Genomic DNA, 20,835 nt, shown 5'->3' on the forward strand with positions numbered 1-20,835 from the left:
GAACATGGAAATAAAAAATGAGACACCAGCCAGCACTTGTGTGCGAACAAACTACAAAATGCCTTTTCCAGCACTTCCGATTTCAACTGCCTCTTCCTGTTCTAGCTTACATTTGTCATGAGGATGTCCTGCTTATGACAGATAACACAGGTTAGAGACCAGGGTCCAATTCACGGGGCTAGGGATGGAGAGAACCTGCAGACCTACCAACACACACATCACACACACAGAATGAGGAAAGCTGAGGTGAGGACTTTAATAGCACAATAGATTCTCAGATGATCAATGTAATCCAAGAGCATTGCAAAAAATAAAAATAGGAAATACAGAAAAGTAGTAAGAAAGCTTTTTAAATATAATATACTCATCAAAGATGATTGCTATAGGCATTTAGGACTATAATTTACCAGAATTGTGTGTGTGTGTTTGGGCATGTGCATTTATACTCAAATACAAACATGTGTGTTGGCAACCTGCTATGAATCTTGGGACTGAATGAGGAGGTGAGAGCAGATGGATAAGGAAGCTACAGTTCAATCCATCTCTTTGGGTTGAAATTGCTGTCTTGCATTGATTTTCAGTGCTATCTTTTTGATATATGGTATGAAAAGTTACCTTCTTTAGCACCACTCAATATTCGCTTATGTTGTCTACCCTGTACTAATGTGAGGTGTGACAAAAGTGTATGCTGAACAAAATGGAAATGACTCCCTTAGGGTTATTTCATGGCCCTTGATTCAGTAGGCAAATGAAAACTGAGAGTTACTCAGTTATTTCTTAAAAGGCTTCAAAGGTCTTCAAAGTCCTGCAAGATGTATTTCTGATGTCATTAATATAAACCTTTACCCTGGGCTCCTACCTCTCTTCATCCCAAATCACCTGTGTATTGCTGAATGAGACTACTTGCCCGAGAGTTTCTGTCTTAAAGACATTATTCTAGACCCTGTGTGAGAGAGAAATTCGTGCCAGATTTTGTGGACCTGGATTTATAGAACTCACCATATACAACGAGAGATATGAAGCGTATGCAATATATCAGTGAGTTTCGTGATGGGTGTAAATTTCAGAAAGGAGCAGAGGTGACTTGCCCACATGCCTCCCTGAGGAATCCCAATCACTTTTAGATTCTCTTGAGCATCATGGACACCAGCAAACCTTCCCACTGAATCCTTAGTCTAGGGCGGGAACGCTTTTGTGATACTTTTATTAGAGTATGCATGTCTCTTTCACTACATTCAACTCCATTTCTTTTCCTTGTATTTCACTTTTCTAGACTCTCAATAAATCGAGAGCAGGTAGGATGACATTCATATTTGCATCACTGGGAAATAGCATCTGACACAGAAAATGATGTAATAAATGCTATTGGAATGTATGAAATCAAGAGAAGCTCAGAAAGGCAACTGAAAGGTATTTTGATTTTGAGATACCGACAGCCTCTTTAAGAAACCAAAGATTCAGAAAGCAGTTCTAATATAGAGTGGCACTAAGAAGATCATCCAGAGACTCAGAACATTGTGGTCTTGAGGGTTTCCATCCTTTCATCTGCAAGTGGGACACCTCAGTCAGCGAAACTCAATTGGTGGCTTGAGAGATAATTGGTTTATTTAATTTTTTTTTAAAGCTGTGATACAAAATTCAAAGACAAATTTTAAATTTTTTAAATGTTTTATTTATTTCTGAGAGAAAGAGAGAGAGAGAGTGAGTGAGCAGGGGAGGGTCAGAGAGAGAGGGAGACACAGAATCTGAAGCAGCCTCCAGGCTCTGAGCTGTCAGCACAGAGCCCGACGCAGGGCTCGAACCCACAAACCGTGAGATCATGACTTGAGTCGAAGTCGGACGCTTAACCAATGAGCCACCCCCAGGTACCCCAATAAAGGCTAATTTCTAAAATGTGTCTTGGGGCACCTGGGTGGCTCAGTCAGTTAAGCTAAGTTTGGTTTCGGCTCAGGTCATGATCTCAGTTTGTGAGTTTGAGCCTGGCATTGGGCTCTGTGCTGACAATTTAGAGCCTGGAGCCTTCTTCGGATTCTGTGTCTCCCTCTCTCTCTGCCCCTCCTCAGCTCATGCTCGCTCTCTCTCTCTCTCTCTCTCTCTCCCCCCTCTCTCTCAAAAATTAATAAAACATTTTTAAAATTAAACACAAGAAATTAGCCTTTATTTACATAAGACAGTCAATAAGTAACAAGGAAATTATTTTGAGAATTTTTAAAACAAGTGATTTTCTAATTAATTGAATGGTCTCCAATTATTATTCCAAAATAATTTCCAATTATCTGGAAACAAAGCCTAGAGCATAAGAGGTGCTCTGTAGAATCTTTTAACATCAAGGAGTTTAATAAATTAATAGCTCTGAAGGAATAAAACATTTTTACCATTAAAACTGTACTGAATATAATTCAACTTTGAATAATCCGGAGTCAATATTATGACTAACATATTTCCTGATATTATTAAAATGTTTTGATGTTGAGATGCCGGAAGGTCATTGTGGACGTTCTGGTTTTATGAGTTGATGGAAATGGAGTTTATTGGGCTTTAACCTCTGCTTTAAATTTTTCAGAGACAGAGAGCTTACTATATATTTGTTCAAATTTAGGCTTTGTCTTAATGTGAGACTGTTCCTCTTGTGATTCATGGGAGAGGATGAAGAAATATGATTGCATTACAGGTAGCAAAATTTTGGCAGCAAACTATCAAGTAAATTCACTTATTAATCTATCCAACCAGCCATCTTTTTATAATGCTTCTGTACTGGAAGCTGGCACAATGGATGCACTAGGAAGTGTATGGTACAAAGTGATTCAATAAAGCCTTCCTGTTTAATATTTATTGGGCACCCTCAGTGTGCTAAGTAACACAGAATACAGATTAGACCACAGTTCTCACCTTCAAAAGTAAGATATAAGCACCTCGTAAAGTCTCTGTGGAAGGAGGCAACTTGCCAAACCAACAACAACAAAAAATAAATAAGTTTAAAAGGTAACGAGTGCAGTTTTGCTCTTCATTCTTTCTTGCTCAGTCTGAAGAAATCAATCTGAAACCAAGCTGATAGGGGCATATCCAGCCTGTGTTCAGATACCAGGCCATTGGAAGCAAACCTATCCATCTGCAAAGGGGGATGTGGAAGAGAAGCTTGATTTGTGTTGGGAGAGATACCCAATTGCATCAATTTTTAAAAAATTGTGATACAAAGATCAAAGAAAAGTTTTATAGAAGTTCTCCTCTGTCTAATTACACAGTAATCTGAGTTAGAAAAAAAATAATCTTTCATATATTTTAAAACAAATGAGTTTCTAAATAATTGCTTAGTAAGGAAGGAAATAGTAAGAGATGGTATCTCCAAGCCCGTGGAGCAAGAAGGAGACCTGCATTAGGCATCTTCCCTTTTACTCAATTGTCTAAGGCACAAATACGTGTCTAACTGGAAGGGGGACTTACTCCATGAGCGTTGTAAGGAGCCGTTGTAGCGTTGTCACAAGACAGTCTATAAAAAATAAACGGCTTTGTGTAAACTGACTTGTGGGCACTCAAAATGAGTCTAAACCAAATTGAGATACACTGTAATTTTAGAATTAGTACTAGGTTTTGAAGACAGGATGAAAATTATCTCATTAGTAATTTTTAAAAAATTTTTAATGTTTTTATTTATTTCTAGGAGAGAGAGAGAGAGAGACAGTGTGAGCAGGGGAAGGTCAGAGAGAGAGAGAGTCACAGACTGAAACAGGCTCCAGGCTCTGAGCTGGCAGTCAGCACAGAGCCCCACACGGGGCTCAAACCCACGAACCGCGAGATCATGACCTAAGTGAAAGTCGGACGCTTAACCAACTGAGCTACCCAGGCGCCCCTCTCATTAATAATTTTTTATATCGGGGCACTTGGGTGGCTCAGTCGGTTAAGCGTCCATCTTCGGCTCAGGTCATGATCTCACAGTTCGTGGGTCTAAGCCCTGCGTCGGGCTCTGTGCGGACAGCTCAGAGTCTGGAGCCTGTTTCAGATTCTGTGTCTCCCTCTCTCTGACTCTCTCCTGTTCATGCTGTCTCTCTCTCTCGGAAATAAATAAAACTCATTAAAATTTTTTTAAAATAATCTTTTATGTTGATCACATGTCGAAATATATTTTGGACACATTGGTTTGAAGTATTATAAAATTAATTTTAATTGTTTCATTTTATCTTTTTAATGTGGCTACTAGAAAAATTTAGATTTGCGTATGTGGCTTGCATTATAATTTCTCTTGGGAACCAGTGTTGAGTGTTGAGTGAAACTTTTCCTGTTGCCCTGAAACTGGCTTCTAGAACCTATACATAAAGACAAGAAGTGCTCAGAGGTTAGCCCTACATCCCAAAGAGAATAGCCAGTAATTGGGATAAACAACTTTCTAAAGTGAAAGGTGGGAGAAAAATTCCTCCTCAATCTCAAATTCGCCCAAACAGTGCAATGGATATGGATATATCCAATGTTTATGGATAGAAGCTTTTCCCTGCTCCTTCTGGTGTTCACATTCCACCCACCTCCACAAGTCAAGTGATGAGGCTTGGAGATTAAGGGTTGGGAAGAAGAGCTTGAGGGACCTTGCAGGAGATGGGGTTAAGCATTTTGTTTCTACCCCTGGCTGGGTACTTGATCAGCTATAGGATCTGAACACACTAGTAGAGCATCAGAGTGCAGTCCAGAGCATGGTGAATCATTGCGAAAGTTTTATGGGCATACCCTAAAGGTCACCCTTGAACTGGAACATGGAAGCTGGTCTCTCCTTCTAATCTAGAAATGTGTGAAAGCAAGAGGCTTGCCTAGCAAGTTTGCGTAGCCAAAAGGAGTATTCTGTAATTTGCCTGTGAAGAAGAGTGAAATGGAGGGAGGGGGATCATCATCCCTATGTCCAAAAGAGGACCGCTTTGATTCTTATGGCTTCCTGAGAAGGGGCATGGAAGTTAGAGGAGGGGGTAGAGGCTACCGTGTTGCCAGACATCCTGGTCAACAGAAGGCCATTCCTTACCACCAAGAAGGCTATACTCCTTCTTTTCTTTGTTCCCAGTGTTGCTTGTATGTGTTTGTGGGAAGAAGGGTAATGGTCAAGGGAGGTCAAGGTAAAGCCTGTTGCCTCAATAAATGACTGTTCTATTTATAATATGAAGTAGTTAGCACTGGTCTTCACCTATGAGCCCTATTCCCAAGCTCTTAGCTCTAGTCCCAACATGCTACACATACTTACCTGTGTTGCTGCCCTCCTCAAATGCAATTAATCATTTTCCATTGTTTTCAATACAAAATCCTAATTCCTTAAAAGATCAAAGTTTGGACATTTGGTCTTTACCTACCTTTCTAGCCTCTCTCATCTGTTTCATCTGTTAACCCCAATTTTTCTGTGCTTAACCAGATAAGACAAGCTGGAACTACTTACCTTTGTTTGAAATCATGTTCTTGCTCATTCAACAAATATATATTGACTACCTCTTATGCATCAATCACTCTTCTAGGCATCAAAGATATAGTAAGTAAATCAGACATTTTTCCTCATAACACGGAGCTTGCAGTCTAATGAATAGGATTTTTTTTTGTCCTGGTAAATTCTGTCCCTGCTTCTTGAATATGCTTCCTTCCCTCTTCCCCCACAGATTAAATGTTACCTTCATTGTGAAGCATTTCTTCAGATAGACTATATGCTATCTGTCTTTGTACTTTGTATTTATTGTTTGGTGGATCTCTGTCTGTATTACTTGATTCTCTCTCCACCTAGTCTGAGATCTCATGGACAGGAGCTGTGTTCTATCTATCTTTGTATTACAACATCTGGCACTTTATGGCTACTTAAATATATATATATATATATATATATATACTGAAATGACTCCACCTAATTATCTTTTATTTAATTCTTTCTTACTTACTTTTGTATTTTCTCAGAAGTTATGTAACGTTCAGAGACTTCACAAGCCAAGTTTAGTTCAGAACAGTTACACAATCAAAATATGCTTTAAAGAAGTCTATTCCAAGCAGCATTGGTTGAACGATTTAACATATTTCTTTCTGTACCTAAACAGTGAAGTCATTCCTGTCTTTTGGGTAAAAAGTAAAGTACATTACTCCCCCAAATTATTCTCAAAATTAAGGATAAACAGCTGCTACCATTTTGAAAATACAAAACTATTTTGACCATCAGAGGCTCATTTCAATGCATACAAAAATAGAGCTATATATAGCTAACACAGACTTGCATGTTGCTAAGTTATAATCACCGAGTCACTGATTAAGGAGTGGCTTACATCTGGGACTTGTCTTGGAAACAAGATTTTTCACCATCCAAATGGCTATTTTCCCTCCCTCGGTATTTGATAAAAGCTGAAGTAACACAAGGTTTCAAATGGCAATCTGTGATACTTTCAAAATCAGCCATTAAACTTTATTGATTTACTCCATTTGTAGGACTAAAATAAGAAGTTATATAGTTGATTAGATCCCTACACAACCTCAGAATTTACATGACACAGAAACACCAGAGTAATACCAAGCATCTAAGAGTGGCATCAAAAGAGTAAGGGTCTCAGCCTCCATAGCATCGGGCATGGTATGGGGGTAATAAAAGCAGTGGGCAGGATAGGGCTGCAAGGAGGAAATCATGCAATAAGGTAACAGTAATCTGTATATATAATCTATCAAATAGCGACAGAATGATGGCTGAGTCAGGAGATGACAGCATGGATGGATTATGACATAAGACCAACTATCTGCGCATACCCCAATGCCTCTGCTTTGCTCGTGTCCCTGGTTCTCAGACGCAACTTCAGAAAAATGTCAGGAAATGAATCCCGAAATGAATGGGATTTATTTTTGCCACCTGGTACAGTGGGCTTGAAGTATAAATCAAGTTGACTTACAGGAAAAAAATTACATTTCTTACATACTTGAGTTTAGGATCTGCTATGCAAATATATTGCACTATATTCCTGTGTGTCTGTATGTATTTCTGAAAGACGTATTTCTAGAAGTGAAATCCTGGGTCAAAATTTATGTATATCTCACATTTTGGTAAGTACTACCAAATTATCCTCTAAAATTGTGTAGAAATTCCCTTCGATGCCTTTGCCAATATTTATCAATAGCTTCTAAAGATTCATTTACCTAAAATACCTCCTATAGTTTATTTTCACAGAAATATCTCTTTTGGTTTGTTTCCAGAAAGGCTTTGCCTAGAGATAATTGCATTTAGCTCAATTCCATTCAAATCCAATGTCATTAATTCATTTTTATCATCTATTTCCACGGGAATAGAGGTGGAGGACAAGAGACTAACATTCATTAAGTGGTTACTTTGAATTGAGCACTTTACAAGCAGTATTTTTCATCCTAATAATGTTATTTCAGAGGTTCTCAAAGTGCGGTCTCTGGACAAGCAGCATCAGCATAACCTTGGACCTTTTGAAGACTCTCCTGATAATTCTAATGTCCCCTAGAAGTTGAGAACCACTGCATATGCCCATCTCATGGATGAGAAACCAAACTGAAGAAGCAATCTCCTTGTGCAAGGTCATCAGCTATATAAAGTTGGCCTGACCTCAAAGTCAGCACAATACTTTTTTTCTTGTGTGGAGGTCATTTAAATAGGTTACAAATATAAGCTGTGTTACTGAGGAGACAATCTGGTAAAGTGTGATTGTGTAGAACTTTGAGAAATTAAAGCAGCAGGAAAAGCCTGTGGATAACCATTATGGTCAGGCAGATACTGACAGGGAGCAGTAGGCTCCAAAGCTGGGAGACAGAGAGAGAGAGAGACTTGGCCAATATATCAGTTGGGACAGAAATTGACCTTGGGTCTGCAATTTCTTTTATTCTCACAAATATGCCAGAAATGTGGAGAATAGGCATTATGCAGGGTATAAGCCCCTGATTTATGGGTTAGAATTATTGAAGTTCTGATAATGTAGCAAAAGACAAGGGCAAAGTTGGAAGAAGACAAATTTATCTTGTGCTGGAATTAGGGCATTTTTGTCAGAGATGATTATTAGTCACTGAAATGTTTTTAGGTTTTTGTTTTCTTAAGGAGGAGAAATACTGCAGGTCTTGTGGTAAGAAGGTTGGATCATGGAAGTATATGGGAAATAGAGTAAAGGCTTTCATTTTAGAGAGAGTTCACTGTAATTCATTGTTAAGTAAAAGAAATAAGTTCTATGAGATGCAGACTTTCCCTCACTTGCTTTGCTTGCTCACATAGAAAGACAACCCAGGCTGTGTATATATATAAATACATGGAATATATATATATGGAGTATATATATATATATATATATGGAGTATATATATATATATATGGAGTATATATATATATGGAGTATATATATATATATATATATATATATGGACTATATATATGTATATATGGAGTAACTGACCACTATTCACTTGATTCAAGTATGTAACCTTGGAAATGGGACCCAATGAGTGAATCCCTAAATCCAAGAAGCGTTTGAGTTCAGAAGTAGAGTAAACATGACTTTGACTTCTTATGATACACCTGAGTACAAGGGCAGTATTTTTCTTTTTCTGCCAAGTAATAAAACTAGAAAACAATTGATCAACTTAGGGGAAAGCATTGTGGGTAGCAGGGTGTACTGTCGTGGTTCTCAGACTTTAGGAGCATCAGAGTCACCTGGAAAGCTTATTAGGCATAGGTTGCTGGGCTAGACTCTCGGAGTTTCTGATTCATTAGGTCTGGAGTGGGGCTCAAGAATTTGCCTTCCCTAACATGCTCTCAGGTGAGGTTCATAACGAGAAACCCTTGTCTAGGGAAGAGTTTGGATTTGGATTTGGAATAAAGACATCGACATGAAGAGTGACCCCTAAGAGAAAATAAGTACTGTGGGCGATAATGAAGTGTCATATAGGTTCATCAGTTGCAACAGATGTACTACTTTGATGGGGGATGATGGTAATGAGGGAGAATATGCATATGTGGGGGTAGGGGGTATATGGTCAACCTTTGTCCTTCCCCCTCAATTTTTAAGTGAACCTAAAACTGCTCTAAAAAATACTCTTAATAATAATAAAAAGCAGGGGCACCTAGGTGGCTCAGTGGGTAAAACATTTGACTCTTGATTTCAGCTCAGGTTGTGATCTCACAGTTTGTTAGATGGAGCTCTGCGTCAGGCTCTGTGCTGACAGGGTGGAGCCTGCTTGGGATTCTGTCCCTCCATCTGTCTCTGTCCCTACCTCACCTGCACTCTCTCCCAAAATAAATAAATAAACATGAAAAAATCATCATCATAATAAGAGGCATATGTCCATTAAAAAAAAAGAACACCTATGTCCCTGTCCAAGTCATAATGTGATTTCTTTTTTTTTTATAATTTTTTTTTATGTTTTATTTTATTTCTAGGAGAGAGAGAGAGACAGTGTGAGCAGGGGAGGGTCAGAGAGAGAGGGAGTCACAGACTTGAAACAGGCTCCAGGCTCTGAGCTGGCAGTCAGCACAGAGCCCGATGCAGGGCTCGAACCCACGAACCGCGAGATCATGACCTAAGCGAAAGTCGGACGCTTAACCGACTAAGCCACCCAGGCACCCCAGTCATAATGTGATTTCTGAGTGCCCTTGGACAAGTCTCTTAACTTTTTTTATTTGAGATTTCTTCTTTGTAAATTATGCAAGATGGTAAGTAATAACACCAACTTAATGAGGTTGGCCAGAATTATTGGGAGGACCAAATGTGGTGATGAAAGAAAATATTTTGAATGTTGGTTAATAGTGCATATGTAATGGTTAACTTTGTGTGTCAACCTGAGTGGACCAAGTGATGCTCAGATGGCTCGTAATGCATTACTTCTGGGTGTGACCGTGAAGGCATTTCCCCAAACGATCAGCATCTGAATCGGTAGACTGAAATCTCCCCTCACCAGTAAGTGGGCCCTTGGTACAAAAGGGCTCTAACAGTACAAAAAGGCAGAGAAAGGAGAAATTCTCTTTCTTTGTTCTTGAGCTGGGATGCCCATCTTCTCTTGTCCTCGGACATAGCAGCTCCTCATTCTCAGGCCTTTGGACTTGAGCTGAATTATATTATCTGCTTTCCTGCTTCTCCAGCTTGCAGACAGCAGACTGTGGGACTTCTCGGCCTCCAAAATCGCGTAAGCCAATTCCTATAATAAATCTTCTCATATGTATATATATCTATATATATCCTATTGATTCAGTTTCCCTGCAGAACCTGACTAATACAGTGTGTTTCTTCCTCTTTATTTTTATAGTTAAAAACAAAATAAAACTCCTCCATCCACAAATTTATCTCCAGATGGCTCAGCCTTGCTTTTCTTGGGCTGCTGTAAGCCAAAGTAGGTGAACAGTCTATCACAATGATAAATTGGAAATTTCTGGTAGACAGTATTGGTAGCATACTCAATAGCCACCTCTCCTTATTTTTCTTATTCACAGAATATTCATTTTGTTCAAGGATAAGGTATATTTGTGCTCAAGGGTAAGAGGCCCTCCTCTAGCCTGGAGATGTGAATCATGATTGGTCTAAGCCCATCATGGTAACCTTAGCTTGGCCTTCTGTGAATAATGCTAAGAAGGTCAAATTTATACATTTAACCTATATTTATTCAGCACAAAGCACTATTCTTGGTGGGGAAATATAAAGATGAACCAGAGTAACTAGTGGTCCAAAATCAGAGGCCTATCAAATAATAACATAAATAATTTTTGCCATGAAGTAAAAGTATTGTGTGTAGTAAGACGATGTAATTGGAATCTTGGGAGAAATAAGAGAAAAGGGGTGTCGAGGAAGATTTCTCTAAGTAAGTGGCACTTAAGCTAGTAAGTAAAGATGATAGGAACAAAAATTTTTCAAGCTTGTATAAAGGATGTGAATGGGAGGAAACTTTGTACATTACACCAACTGGAGATACCAAATGCGGTAAGATCAAAGAGGGTGTGAGAGGTTATGTTGGGAGTTTCAGACTTTAGCCAAAAAGGAAAAATGGGAAGTCACTAAAGGATTGTAGTTTGCAATCATAAGACAGATTTTCATTGAAAAAAATATTACTCTGGCTGCTCATGAAGAATGAACTGAAAGGAAACCAAGTAGGAATGTGTGAAGTCCATTAACAGCTCATTAAAAGAGAAGGTCACAGCTTGGACTAAAGCTGCTCTTCCAGGGTGGTAAGCACTGGCCGCATGTGGCCACCACATGCTTGAAGTGTGGGTTTTCCAAATTAGGATGTTCTGAGAAGTTGTAAAATACACACCAGATTTCAAAGACTTTGTAAGAAAAAAAGAGCATATATGTCTTATTGATAATATTTTATATTGACTATATGTTTGAAATGACAATATTTGGGATATAAATTGAGCTAAATAATATCTTATTAAATTTAACTTTTCAATGTGCCTACCAGGGAATTTAAACTTTTATGTGGGACTCGTATGTGTGGATTTCATTATATTTCACTGGACAGTGCTGATCACCGTGTTGACAGTGCAAATGGAAAGAAGTAGACATACTTGAAAAGTGTTTAGGAGACTAAGTTGACTAATTTGGTAATTTACTGTGGAAGAGAAAATTATCAATGATCATATCTCTCTTTCCATTATGAGTAACTGGATGGATACATCATTTCTTGAGACATCAAAGAGGAGCTATGTTAGGGAGAGTTTAAAGATAATGGGTACACATTTGGTCATGTTGAGTTTAATGTTCCCCAGAAACGATATCTGAGCAGGACATATGAATTTAGGAGTTGCTTAAATATGGTAAATGAAGCCATGAGAGTGATTGGGTTCAAAGGGAAGCAGATAGTTTAAGGAAAAGAGGAAGAGCCTGAGAAGGAACTTCCAGATGGATAGAGGCAAACTAGGATAGTGTGTTGTCAGAAGAAAATGAGGGAGATGCCATCATATCAAAGGCTATTGTGGCAAAAACAGCAGAATGTTGATGATTACTTACATTCAATGATGGACACGCAGAAGTTCATTGTTCCTCTTCTCTCTATATTTATGTATCTTAAAATCCCTATAAATGCAAAATGGTTGTGGAGCTTTCTGGAAACCTGGAAAGGTAAGGGCTGAAACATGTGCTTTGAAACCTGATGCTTCAGCTAAGCCATTCATAAATTTCTATCACAATGAAATTGCGCACGTTTATAGCTCACTTAATTAAAAGATACAACAGATATAGATCTTAAGGCTCAGACAGGTTTGTCCAATGAAGGAATACCTTGTGTACATTCCCTCTTCCATGGTAATAATTGTGTAATTCTGTGTAATTTGAGAAGGGAGAATGTAAGAAATTTAAGTACTTGTTGTCCACAGGGGAGAATGAGGATAAGAGAAGGAAGGTTTGGATCATGTCCTTGGAATTTTCATCCTTTCTACTGACCCGAGGAGCAAGAGAGAGAGATGTAAAACTGAGATTTCAATTAGGTGGATGATAACACCCAGTAGCTTAAGCAAGGATAACAAGCTAGTCCAACTTTGCAGTTTCCAGTTATTAACATTTTAGCCAACGAAGGGCCAGTATTGTCTAAGTCTTCGTGCTTGATATATTGTAATTATTGTGATTATAAATTCCATTTCCTGGGATTTTCACTTTGATTAGGATAATTCCAAATGTCAGAGATTGATAGATTGTGCCTCAATATTTTTTGTCTTCTCTAGGCATAAGTAGAGTAGGATTCCAAGAGCAGTGAAAATAAGAAAAAGCAATATTTCAAGTTATGTTGAATGCATGAAAAAGTTTAACACAATGGGGGCACCAGGTGGCTCAGTTGGTTGGACATCTGACTTCAGCTCAGGTCATAATTTCACAGTTCATGGTTTCGAGCCCCATGTCAGGCTCTGTGCTGACAGCTCAGAGCCTGGACCCTGCTTTGGATTCTCTGTCTCCCTCTCTCTCAGCCCTCACCCCGCCCCCGCTCGCATTTTGTCTCTCTCTCACACAAATAGACGTTAAAAAAATTTTTTTTTTAAGTTTAACACAATGTTAACTGTAGAAAAACTCAATTCTTAAAGTTATTTCAAAAATGTACTAGAAATATACCTTTCTGTGAAAAAAATAACTTATTTGACTATGGCAAGAGAATAGAAAGTTCACAAACAGGATACACGAGAGTTAAGTATTGAAAAAAATTCAAGTTAGCAGGTTAAGTCTGTATTATTCCATGAATGCCTTTGAGACAGCTGATCAACTATTTGTAATAATCTATAATAAAATAGAATTAGATTCCTAGCACCATATGCCCAAATATATGAAAATAAACTCCATATGTGTTGAATATCCAAATGGAAAGTAAAGCAGAAATGCTAAAGGTTACATAAATGACTCTACATATAAGCAGAAAACATAAAGGGAAATATTGATAGATTTAACTTACACATTTCAAGACATTAAAAACACTCTAAACTAAAAGGAAAGGCAAAACACAACATTGAGAAAATATTCAAAACGCAGAAGAAAAAGTGATTTAATATAAAAAAGATTTATTTAATATAAAATCTTATAGAACTATAGGAAAAAGGAGGAATGTCTGGCTAAGATATAGGCAAAGGTGTGAAAAGTAAATTTCCAATAGTAAAAGGTGAAAGATGTATACGATCTGAAGAGAAACAAGAGTTAAATTCCCAACAGTAAAAAGAGTAAAATTCAATATTATGTATCAAAGATTTTTACAATAATAAATGCTACTCTCATATTATAGGCTCTCTCATGTTGATATAACAATATCTTTTTGGAAAGCAATTTCAAACTATGCTTTAAACCTAAAAATCTATGTACAGTTTGGGCCCAGAAACTTCACTTACAAAACTATATTTTAAGGAAGTTATCATGGTTGAGTATAGAAAATACATGTAGAAGAATATTCATTAAAATGTTATTTAAAATTATGAAAATTGTAACAGCCTGTGTTTCCAGGAAGGGAAGATTGAGTAAATATAGCGTTTTACAGAAATACAATGAAATGTCATTCAGGAAAGATGTGAGGATGAATATTTAATATTCTGAAAATGTATACATTTTAAATTGTAACAAAAAGTGTTGTCTCATTTGCTGCACATAGGATTATAGAATATACACCAAAATGTAGAGGTGGCTATTTCTGGATGGTAGAATTATGGTGGTAGAATAATGAAAAATGCTCCTCTCCTTTGGCTTGTCAAAATTTTTGAAGTGTTTTCTTATTTCTGATTTCATATAATTTACTTTTTTAAATTGTGACACAGCTCAAATATACAGAAAAGTATAAAGTATACTATAATAAACATCTTAGAACTGAAAAATCAAAGTGCCAGGTCTTAATGACATTTTACTATTCCAATTTCAGAGGCTTTTCTTTTCTTTCCTTTGCTTTTCTTCTTTGCTTTTTCCTTCTGTTCCCTTTTTTCTTTGTTATTTCTCAGAATTAAATAAGATTTGTACTTCAAACCACAAGGAAATAAGGTCAGGAATGACTTTCCTACCTTAAACAATCTGAAAAAATTAAATGGTAGGAAACAGCCACTTTCTGACATTGGACAAAAGGCCATCAAAACAACCTGAAAAAATTAAATAGTAGGAAACAGCCACTTTCTAACATTGGACAAAAGGCCGTCAGCATTGGGCCCCTAAATCACCTGTAAGTTCTGCCTCGAGGTTAATTGTTGATCTGTAGTACAGATACATTTGACATCTTCCTCCCTTGGGCACCCTTCTTAGATCTCATTTCTAGTCTTTTCTCTCCATCTCCACCATCCCAAACTTGTTGTTTATCAGTCCACACAGATTTTTGTATTTTTACTATGAACATCTATCTAGCACTATAGGTTAGTGTTGTATGTGGTTTAAAGTTTTATGGAAATGGTGTCAAATGGAAGCGCCTCCAGTACAGCACTGTAAACAGCAATGCATTCTCCCTTGCCACCCACTCACCTGCCTGTTGGTTATATGATGGCCCACACTATGAAACCACTGGCAAAGACGTTTAAAGGAGTTTTAGTAGGTGAACTTGTGGATATTTTTGGAGCATATCTTTTGTTTAATAAGATGAACACAAGCCAAGCTTTCAGACAAACAACGAGCAAGACATTTCCCTTCATCTTGGAAGTTTATTACAAATCCATTGAGCCTTCTGGAATGTATGGAGTCAGAGAGCAAGATCAAGAAAAATGGTTGAATAGCAAAAATTAGGACCAGTCATCACATTCAGCCTCCCATCTAAGCTGTTTGAGACCTTTGTCAGGGAGAAGAAAGGTGAGCACACCACACTGAGCCTTCTGGCCCCACAGAACAAAACAGAACCTTCTGCTGTGCTGTGGATTTCAGTCGTTTCCCATCTGCTATGTAGATCTTCTGCTTTTGTTTGTTGCTTTCCTTCTGCATTTATTTTCAAAGATTACTGTTTAACACATAAAAGACTAGGACAAGAAAGGAAAAAAATAGTATCATATATATGCATATATTTTGCTCAAAACTATGTGTTTAAGATTATTTTTTAAAAATATTAATCTCTGAAACTCTGATTTATTTCCCTTAGCTGATGCATTATTACTCTGTTGTACGGATCTATGATAATTTACTCATCTATTCCTGTTTTGATGGACACTTGGTTCATATTTTATACCATGAGTGGATATTAGTTTTACAAAATCACAGAAGTTATTAGGAAAGTTGAGGAATATTAGAATGTTATTAGGAATGGGTAAAAAATATTACACAATGAATTCAAAAAATTTGGCTGCAGCATCTTATGGGAATTCTATGATTTTTCCCCTAAAATGCAAATATCCATGGATAAGTTCTCCTTTTATGGGATGACCTCTGTTTAACTCATAATAACTTAAAACTTTTCATCTTTAAATTTTAAAAAAGCTCTTTACTATCTGAAATACTAAGAAGAATTTAAAAGAAAAAGCAAAAACCTCTTTAGATTCTTTTTATAAAAGTTTCCCAGGCAATCATACATCTGGCAAAAAGACAGTTTCAGCCATTTTTAAAGGTCAACTGAATTTTAACATACAATAAATTGATATTGAATATATTGATTTTTTTTTTAAATAGTTTATTTATTTCTAGGAGAGAGAGACAGCGTGAGCAGGGGAGGGTCAGAGAGAGAGGGAGTCACAGACTGAAACAGGCTCCAGGCTCCGAGCTGGCAGTCAGCACAGAGCCCGACGCGGGGCTCGAACCCACAAACCGCGAGATCATGACCTAAGCGAAAGTCGGAAAGTCGGACGCTTAACCGACTAAGCCACCCAGGCGCCCCAGAATATATTGATATATTTTTGGCTTGAAAAGAAAGTCTGGGACAGAGCATGTTGGTATCAAAATGGGGAAATAAAGAGTGTGTTTTGCAATAAAGAGTGTGTGTAGAACATATACTTTAAAGTTGTGTGTTCTGGGGCACCTGGGTGGCTCAGTCAGTTAGGCACCTATGAGTTGGAGCCCTGCATCTGGCTCTGTGCTGACAGCTCAGAGTCTGCAGCCTGCTTAGGATTCTGTCTCCCTCTCTCTCTGCCCTTCCCCTGCTCATGCATTCTCTCTCTCTCTCTCAAAAATAAATGAACATTAAATTTTTTTTAAATAATAAAACAAATCTGTATTTTTTTAGAAAATCTGAAACATATGATTATGGTAGATTAAAATGGATTCTTGTCTGCCTTGCTGACATTTTTATTCAATACCTGCTAGATGACATTAGAACTCTAAGAAAGAGAATAAGAAGACAGTATATTGACATCTAAATCAATGCTCATTTAGGGAAATATAGGTATGTGTATATACATAGCACTATATACTATATAGGCCATCTTTTTATTAGAAATTTCAAAAAGTTGATGTTATATTAATTCTTTAAAAAACTAATGGTTTCAATTTTATCATTATTTCTTTGTTGTTTATATTTATTGTTATTTTCTTCAATATACACTCATATATATTAGCCATATTCTCAGGAAACAACTTCTAGCAGTTAATGTACACTCTCCCTCTCTGAAGTACCTTTTATTTTCTGTTAAAACAGTGATTGAAATGGAGAAGTAATTTTGAATGGAAATAAAGCATGTGTAACAAACTGTATGGATGGAGCCACTCTTTCAAATGTATTAGTAAAAATCTGTTGTGGATAAATTTGTGAAGACATAGCATTAGTTTTTGTGCATATAGTTTTCATTTATTCATTTGCTCCACAGTATATTTGAATGTCTGTGAATACCTAAAATGTGACGAATTGCATACCAACTGTACTGACTGCTTGGTAGTCCTGAGCCCTAAGCTCTAACTATGACAGCACAAGCAATAGGCAATTTGGTACAGTGATGAAGAATGGTGGCTCTGGGGCACTTGGATGTCTCTGTTGGTTAGGTGTCGGACTTCGGCTCAGGTCATGATCTCATGGTTCGTGGGTTCAAGCCCCAGCTCTGGCCCTGTGCTGACGTCTCAGAGCCTGGAGCTTGTTTTGGATTCTGTGTCTCCCTTTCTCTCTCCCTCTCCCCTGCTTGCTCTCTGTCTCTCAAAAATAAATACACAGTAAAAAAAAAAAAAAAAAATGCTGGATCTGATGAAGGAACCCAAGACTTTTATTTAACCTGTGTGACCCTGAGCATGGTATGTATGCAACTTCTTTGAGCATTCATTTCCCCATTCATAAATAAGGGTGAAAATAGCACCTAGGATTGTTAGAGAATGATATGGTACAATGTGTGTACAGCTCAGTGGCCAGCACATGGAGAGGGCACTGTCAGTTCAAGATGATGATGAACCCATAATGATAGTTATGTTGGGCCAGAGCTACATACTCTTTGGGTGTATGTTTCCTCAACTGTAAAATGCAGGGTTGAACCAAGTTCTCTTTAAGAGCAAATAAATGATTGTTTGGTCACAGGGTCACTCCTGGCAGAGAACATTGTACCTCCATTGCCTTAGGTCAAACTCTGTATCCTGGGAGGTCTTTAAGGGCTAGTGGGAAGTGCAAATACACAAAAACCACAACTCTTTTTCTGAGATATGCACAGGTTAATTTTCCACAGTGTTTGAAGTCCCATATGTAACCTATGCCAAATTCTAGCAAAGGTCATGCTTTCTTTAATTTAACACAGTGAACTAAAAAGTGTTCTTTGGTTAGAGTTGAAACTCCAAAGTCATCACTGAAGGAATGACTGATTATATTTCTTCCCACTTTCCAAACTTTTAAGGTCTGCCTTATAAACTTACACATAACACCAAATACATTACTGAGTGTGTCAGGATTTTAACACTTAAAAAATAGAACTGTTAATTTTTGAAAATATTTTTAATATCCATTTCAAAGATAATATTTAATGATCTGTTATTTTCCTATACTCTCATTAAAAATTGTTCTTTTTATGTCCCTTTTCATTATAGTATTTGGAGCACATAGTTTTGTTTTAGACTATTTCTTTTATATGTTTTTGCTTGACATTTTGGGTTTTGGGGTTTTATCTGCTCTGTTTTTGATTTTAAAATGTATTTTCAGAGCTGATTTTTTAAAGTATTTTTTAATTTATTTGTGTGTGTGTGTGTGTGTGTGTGTGAGAGAGAGAGAGAGAGAGAGAGAGAAAGTGCTTGTGCACACAAGCGGGGGAGGGGCAGAGGAAGAGAGAGACACAGAATCTGAAGCAGGCTCCGGGCTCTGAACTGTCAGCACAGAGCCTGACATGGGGCTTGAACTCATGAATCACAAGATTATGATCTAAGCCAAAGTAAGACGCTCAACCAACTGAGCCCCCCAGGTCCCCCTTCTCAGAGCTGATTTCTTATATTGATAGCTTGAATTCAGTTTTTTCTCTCTGGGGTAAAGTGAACACAAAACTGCTAAATTGCTTGCAAGTTTTCCCTCATCTGCCTATTATCATTTAGAGCTTCCATAGCCTGTTAACATTTTCAAAGTATTTTAACACTGTTTTAATTTGTGTTATGCCTGTGAAATGAGAATGCCATAAATACCCCCAAAGTAGGTTAGTTTATAAAGGATCAGTAAACATCTTGATTTTCAAGGGAAAATAAAGACCCAAACTAAACATCAGAAATAACAGGTAAATATATTTAAATAAATGCAGTACAAAAACAAATCTAAAGGAAGTGTTCCTTGCAACAGCGGAAGGAGGAAGCTAAAAACAAATGTTATTTTTAAGAAAATGCTTTAATAGTCTCCTTTTTAACAGTACTTTTTAACAGTACTCTTTAAAATGTGTTATATTACATACAGCAAGTGCACAGATCTTACATCTGTACAGCTCAGTTAATTCTGACAAATACCTACTTTGAGCTTCCCTGTACCACACCTTGCACAGGATCATACAGACATGTATATGTCTGTCTCTCTCCCAGCTCCTTCTACAACAGTGTAAGCTCTCTTGAGGGTAGGGGCTGAGCCGAGCTCACTTGCTTCTCTGTGCCCCCATAGAGCCTGATAGGTACTTAATCAATGATGAATGAATGAATAAATAAATAAGCACTCATAAACAGGATATTCTGTTACACTGCCTGGCTGCAGTGTAGAGAGTGTGAAGAGTGAAGAGATGATGAGGTTAAAAGTAGACAGTACCTGTAGCAGTCTCAGCCTGAGGGTGTTGGAGGCAATCCATCAGTCAGGTCTCTTTTTAAATACAGTTCTGAGCTCCTCAGAAAGAGACCATTGGGGGTGGGGAGGGGATGCTATGCCTTGGGGCAGACTGGCCCAGGAAACAAAAGGCTGTTTCAAGTATTTGGTTCTAGGAGTCAGAAGCATAGAAGTGGCAAAAATCTATTCAATACCTGTTAGTTGACCCACCCAGCCTGTGCAAGGAGGCTCTTTAAGGAGCCAGCATTCGAAAATCTCTCCTGAAAGTAATATTCTGCATTACGTACCAGTGTTCTGTGAGAGCAGCCGCACAAAGATCAAGCAGTAATTCAAAACAAATGCGTCTTGTTAATTGGGGGTCACATTGTTACCTAGGATAAATATATTCCAGTGTATTGTTTTGGTAAAATGTCAAGGAAAAGAAAAATGGAAAAAATGTGAAAAGGTATACAAGCATACTTATGAGAATAAATCAGTCATACATATGCTTAGAGAAGTCACAGCTCCAATAGACTTGAGTGACTTAGCTATACAAGCTGTGGTTTTTGCTGATGCACTGGTCAGATGAGTGAGTTCTTGGTCCCCTGGCTATTTTGGATATCTTTCCTGCAAGTGGTAATTCAGGGAACCAGGCTCCTTTCCTCTTATAGTGCTAGCCCCTAGGGCCTGAGTCCGTCTTCTGACATTCTACATCCAGCCACCAGGTGAGGGGAGAAAAGAGGTAGAGGATAGTAAAATGACATACATGTGTCCACTCACGTACATTTGGCCATAGTTGAGTTGCGTGGCTGTGCCTATCTGCAAGGCAAACTGGGATATGCTATGTGCCCAGGAGAAAAAAGAACGAGTGGTAAAAGGTAGCCAAGTTTTTTGCCATAGGGCCAGGTCTGTCTCTTCCCTTCCTATGAACTGTTAGGTTTGTTTTCATTTGTTTGTTTGTTTGTACATTTAGACCACCCATCTCCTCCACCTTCCACCCCTGGTCTCTGGCCACCACCAATCCATTCTCTGCTTCTGTGAGTTCAACTTTTCTAGATTCCACACATGACATCATACAGTATTATTAGTCTTTCTCTATCTGACTTACCTCATTTGGCCTGCTATCTTCAAGGTGCATGCATGTTATAATAAATGACATAAGTTACTTCTTTTTGGCCGAATAATATTCTACTGTATATATACACCACATTTTCTTTATCCCATTCATCCATTGTGGATCCTTACTTTGTTTTACTGTGTCTTGGCCATTGTAAATAATGCTTCACTGAACATGAGGGTACAGGTATCGCTCTGAGA

At 37.8% G+C, this 20,835-nt stretch overlaps 1 protein-coding gene across 1 annotated transcript; it reads left to right on the forward strand.

Annotated features, from left to right (window-relative positions):
* The first annotated feature begins 14,909 nt into the window (after positions 1–14,909).
* On the forward strand, positions 14,910–15,186 carry LOC120238271 (protein CEBPZOS-like). Its single transcript, XM_039241935.1, has one exon. It carries the CDS (start codon positions 14,910–14,912, stop codon positions 15,147–15,149), a length of 240 nt encoding a protein of 79 aa, XP_039097866.1. The 3' UTR covers positions 15,150–15,186.
* Positions 15,187–20,835: the final 5,649 nt, after the last annotated feature.

This window comes from Hyaena hyaena, unplaced genomic scaffold, assembly GCF_003009895.1.
Source record: "Hyaena hyaena isolate Hyena2069 unplaced genomic scaffold, ASM300989v1 scaffold_200, whole genome shotgun sequence".
NCBI classification, from domain to species: Eukaryota; Metazoa; Chordata; class Mammalia; order Carnivora; family Hyaenidae; genus Hyaena; species Hyaena hyaena.

Excerpts from the sequence above, each read along its gene's own strand:
- LOC120238271 (XM_039241935.1), top strand. The coding sequence starts at position 14,910 with ATGGCCCACACTATGAAACCACTGGCAAAGACGTTTAAAGGAGTTTTA.